We start from the raw sequence: 3247 nt of genomic DNA, 5'->3' as shown, positions 1-3247 counted from the left end.
TGTTCAGGACCCGGAATCTGGACTGTGCATCCCCACCCCCCCCTCATGGAGGCTGCCCAACCGGCAACGCCAGTTGCAATACCGCAGGAGGGACACCCCGCTGGCCCCAGGGGTCCCCGCCCAGCTCCGAACAAGCAGGAGCAGCGGAGGGACACCCCGCCGGCCCCAGGGGTCCCCGCCCAGCTCCGAACAAGCAGGAGCAGCGGAGGGACACCCCGCCAGCCCCAGGGGTCCCCGCCCAGCTCCGAATAAGCAGGAGCCGCTGAGGGACACCCCGCCGGCCCCAGGGGTCCCCGCCCAGCTCCGAATAAGCAGGAGCCGCTGAGGGACACCCCGCCGGCCGCAGGGGTCCCCGCCCAGCTCCGAACAAGCAGGAGCCGCGGAGGGACACCCCGCCGGCCCCAGGGGTCCCCGCCCAGCTCCGAACAAGCAGGAGCCGCGGAGGGACACCCCGCCGGCCCCAGGGGTCCCCGCCCAGCTCCGAACAAGCAGGAGCCGCGGAGGGACACCCCGCCGGCCCCAGGGGTCCCCGCCCAGCTCCGAACAAGCAGGAGCCGCGGAGGGACACCCCGCCGGCCCCAGGGGTCCCCGCCCAGCTCCGAACAAGCAGACAGCATTCAAAACAAAATGAAACGTGCTTTATTGTACAGTGTCTCCAGACGAAATATAAAGATCTCCCACAACTTCTATAAAGTTTAAAACAAAGACTTCAGCAGTCCGATATAAATATAAACGAACTTTAAAATAACTTTACCGATTCGCAAACCCCCGACCTTCTCTCGAATATCTACAAGACCTTTTTTATGATACAGCTTGCGAGAAGGTGAGTCCCTTTCGCTCGGGGGCCGACCGGCGGCCGGTCAGCGCCTGGACCTCTTGCCCACCGAGTTGCGCCCGTTGCTCCGGTACAGCGACCGCCTGTCGGGGTTTAGGAGGCAGTACTTGAGGGTGTGAGCCGAGTCCCCGGTGGCGCGGCAGAGGGGGCACACATAGTTCCGCAGGATGGGGCACAGCACCCGCCCCCCGTCCGCCTTCAGCACATGGGAGGCGTAGACCTTGCGCGACTCTCCGTTGTGCCGGCAGAAGGCGCAGATGTTGTCGCCGTCCCTGTTCGGGCCGCCAGCCTCGGGGGAGAGCGGCCGGAGGGCTCCCCGTGGCGGCGGCGGGCTGGGCTCGGCGGGTGGAGCCCCCTCCGTCTCTCCGACATCGTGCCGCCAGATCTCCTCCACCTTCATCGACAGCTTCAGATAATCCCTCCAGACGTCGAACTCCTGGAAACCGCAGGGAAGTGCTGGGGCGACCCTGTCCATTGCTGTTCCAATGCCAGTGTCCAGCGCGCTGAAGGCAGGAGAGAGGTGAGCGCAGTCCCGAAGTTGCAGGGGCATTTAAATTTTAAAAGTCCGCCGTGTGATCTTCTCCGCTCCTGGGCTGACAGGCAGATTTACAAGCTGACCCCATCCCGCCGCCGCTTATGCATTCAGCCCCACTCTTCAAAGAGCCGCCCGTGTGTGTTTTTCTCTCGTCCCCTGCATTAATGCAGGCTGCAGGAAAAGTTGCATTTGTCCTCTTTCACCTGTGCATGCACGCTGGCTTCGTGTGCAGACTCGGCGCCGACCTCATTTGAGGCGAGGGAGGGTAGAGTGCAAACCTACGTCGTTTGTTATGTATCCATCGCGCTCTCCGGAGGAGCTTACCTTAGCATAACAGACAGACACACACACACTCATGCTAACACACTCACAGACACAGACACACACACCACACTCACACATACACACACACACTCATGCTAACACACTCACAGACACACACACACACACTCTCTCAGACACACACACACACACTCATGCTAACACACTCACTCAGACACACACAGAGATACACACACTCATGCTAACACTCACTCACAGACACACACACACACACTCATGCTAACACACTCACTCACAGACACACACACCACACTCACACATACACACACACACTCATGCTAACACACTGACAGACACACACACTCTCTCAGACACACACACTCATGCTAACACACTCAGACACACACAGAGACACACACACTCATGCTAACACTCACTCACAGACACACACACACACACACATGCTAACACACTCACAGACACAGACACACACACACACACACACACACACTCATGCTAACACACTCAGACACACACAGATATATACCCACATACACACACACATACACACACACACACAAAATGCTGGTGGAACTCAGCAGGTCAGACAGCATCTATGGAAATGAATAAACAGTTGATGTTTCCGGCCGAGACCCTTCTTCAGGACTGGGAAGTAAGGAGCGAGACAACAGAATAAGAAGTGGGGGGAGGGGAGCAGCCAGAACAAAAAGGTGGTGGGGGGGGGAAGGGATGAGGGATTTTTTTAGCCAGAGGGTGAATCTGTGGAATTCGTTGCTGTCACAACCACGGATTTGGCAGCACAGTAGATACAGCAATTGTGCTTGTGAATATGCACGAGTCAGGTAATTATTATCTCATTGTGATGGTATCTAACTCCGTTCATCCTGTCGCAGTCCTTGTGGAGACTTGGGCAGAGCACAGCAATGCTTGGCTGCCTGCTTGCACTCCGCCTTGCCTGAGAAGTTGGACGGTCGAGTCAACGGACTCTGAAGACTCGCGGGATTCGTTTAATGTTTAATATTCTCTTCGGCCGCAGTGTGGGCTTCATTTTATTTAACGGCCCTGTTTGACCTAGCGTTTATTGTTCTATTTCCCCTTTAACACTGTTCACATTAAAGTCTGTGATCTATCGACCTGCTTCACTGTCTCTTACTGCACACTTGGGCCATGTCCAAACCTGCTGACAGTTGCCACAGACGGCTGTGGAGGCGGAGTCATTGGGATAGTCAAAGCAGAGCTTGACAGGTTCTTGTTTAGTCAGGGCGTCAAAAGTTACGGGGAGAAGGCAGGGGAATGGGGTTGAGAGGGAAAATAAATCAGCCCTGATGGAATGGTGGAGTGGGCTTTGACGGGCTGAATGGCCTCATTCTGTGCCTATGGCCCACGGAAGGAGTACGAGCTGGCAGGTGATCACTTCCTCCATCAGCAGCAGCCCCAAAGTCTGCTTGTAGGAATGGGGGAGAAACACAGCGTCCAGCATGTGCACAGAAGTATTCACCCCTCTGGGGCACTGTCAAAATGAGCAGATTAACTGGATTTCCCTGAGTTAGAAAGTAGTCCAACCTGCTGGAGGG

At 56.5% G+C, this 3247-nt stretch overlaps 1 protein-coding gene across 1 annotated transcript; it reads right to left on the bottom strand.

Moving 5' to 3' along the window:
• Nucleotides 1-643: 643 nt before the first annotated feature.
• LOC132381783 (nanos homolog 2-like) lies at nucleotides 644-2334 on the bottom strand. The gene has a single exon (XM_059951349.1). It carries the CDS (start codon nucleotides 1383-1385, stop codon nucleotides 861-863), a length of 525 nt encoding a protein of 174 aa, XP_059807332.1. The 5' UTR covers nucleotides 1386-2334; the 3' UTR covers nucleotides 644-860.
• Nucleotides 2335-3247: the final 913 nt, after the last annotated feature.

The sequence above is a fragment of the Hypanus sabinus genome, chromosome 26, assembly GCF_030144855.1.
Source record: "Hypanus sabinus isolate sHypSab1 chromosome 26, sHypSab1.hap1, whole genome shotgun sequence".
In the NCBI taxonomy this organism is placed as follows: domain Eukaryota; kingdom Metazoa; phylum Chordata; class Chondrichthyes; order Myliobatiformes; family Dasyatidae; genus Hypanus; species Hypanus sabinus.
Note: the sequence above shows the minus strand (reverse complement) of the source record. Positions and strands in the feature narration are given on the sequence as shown.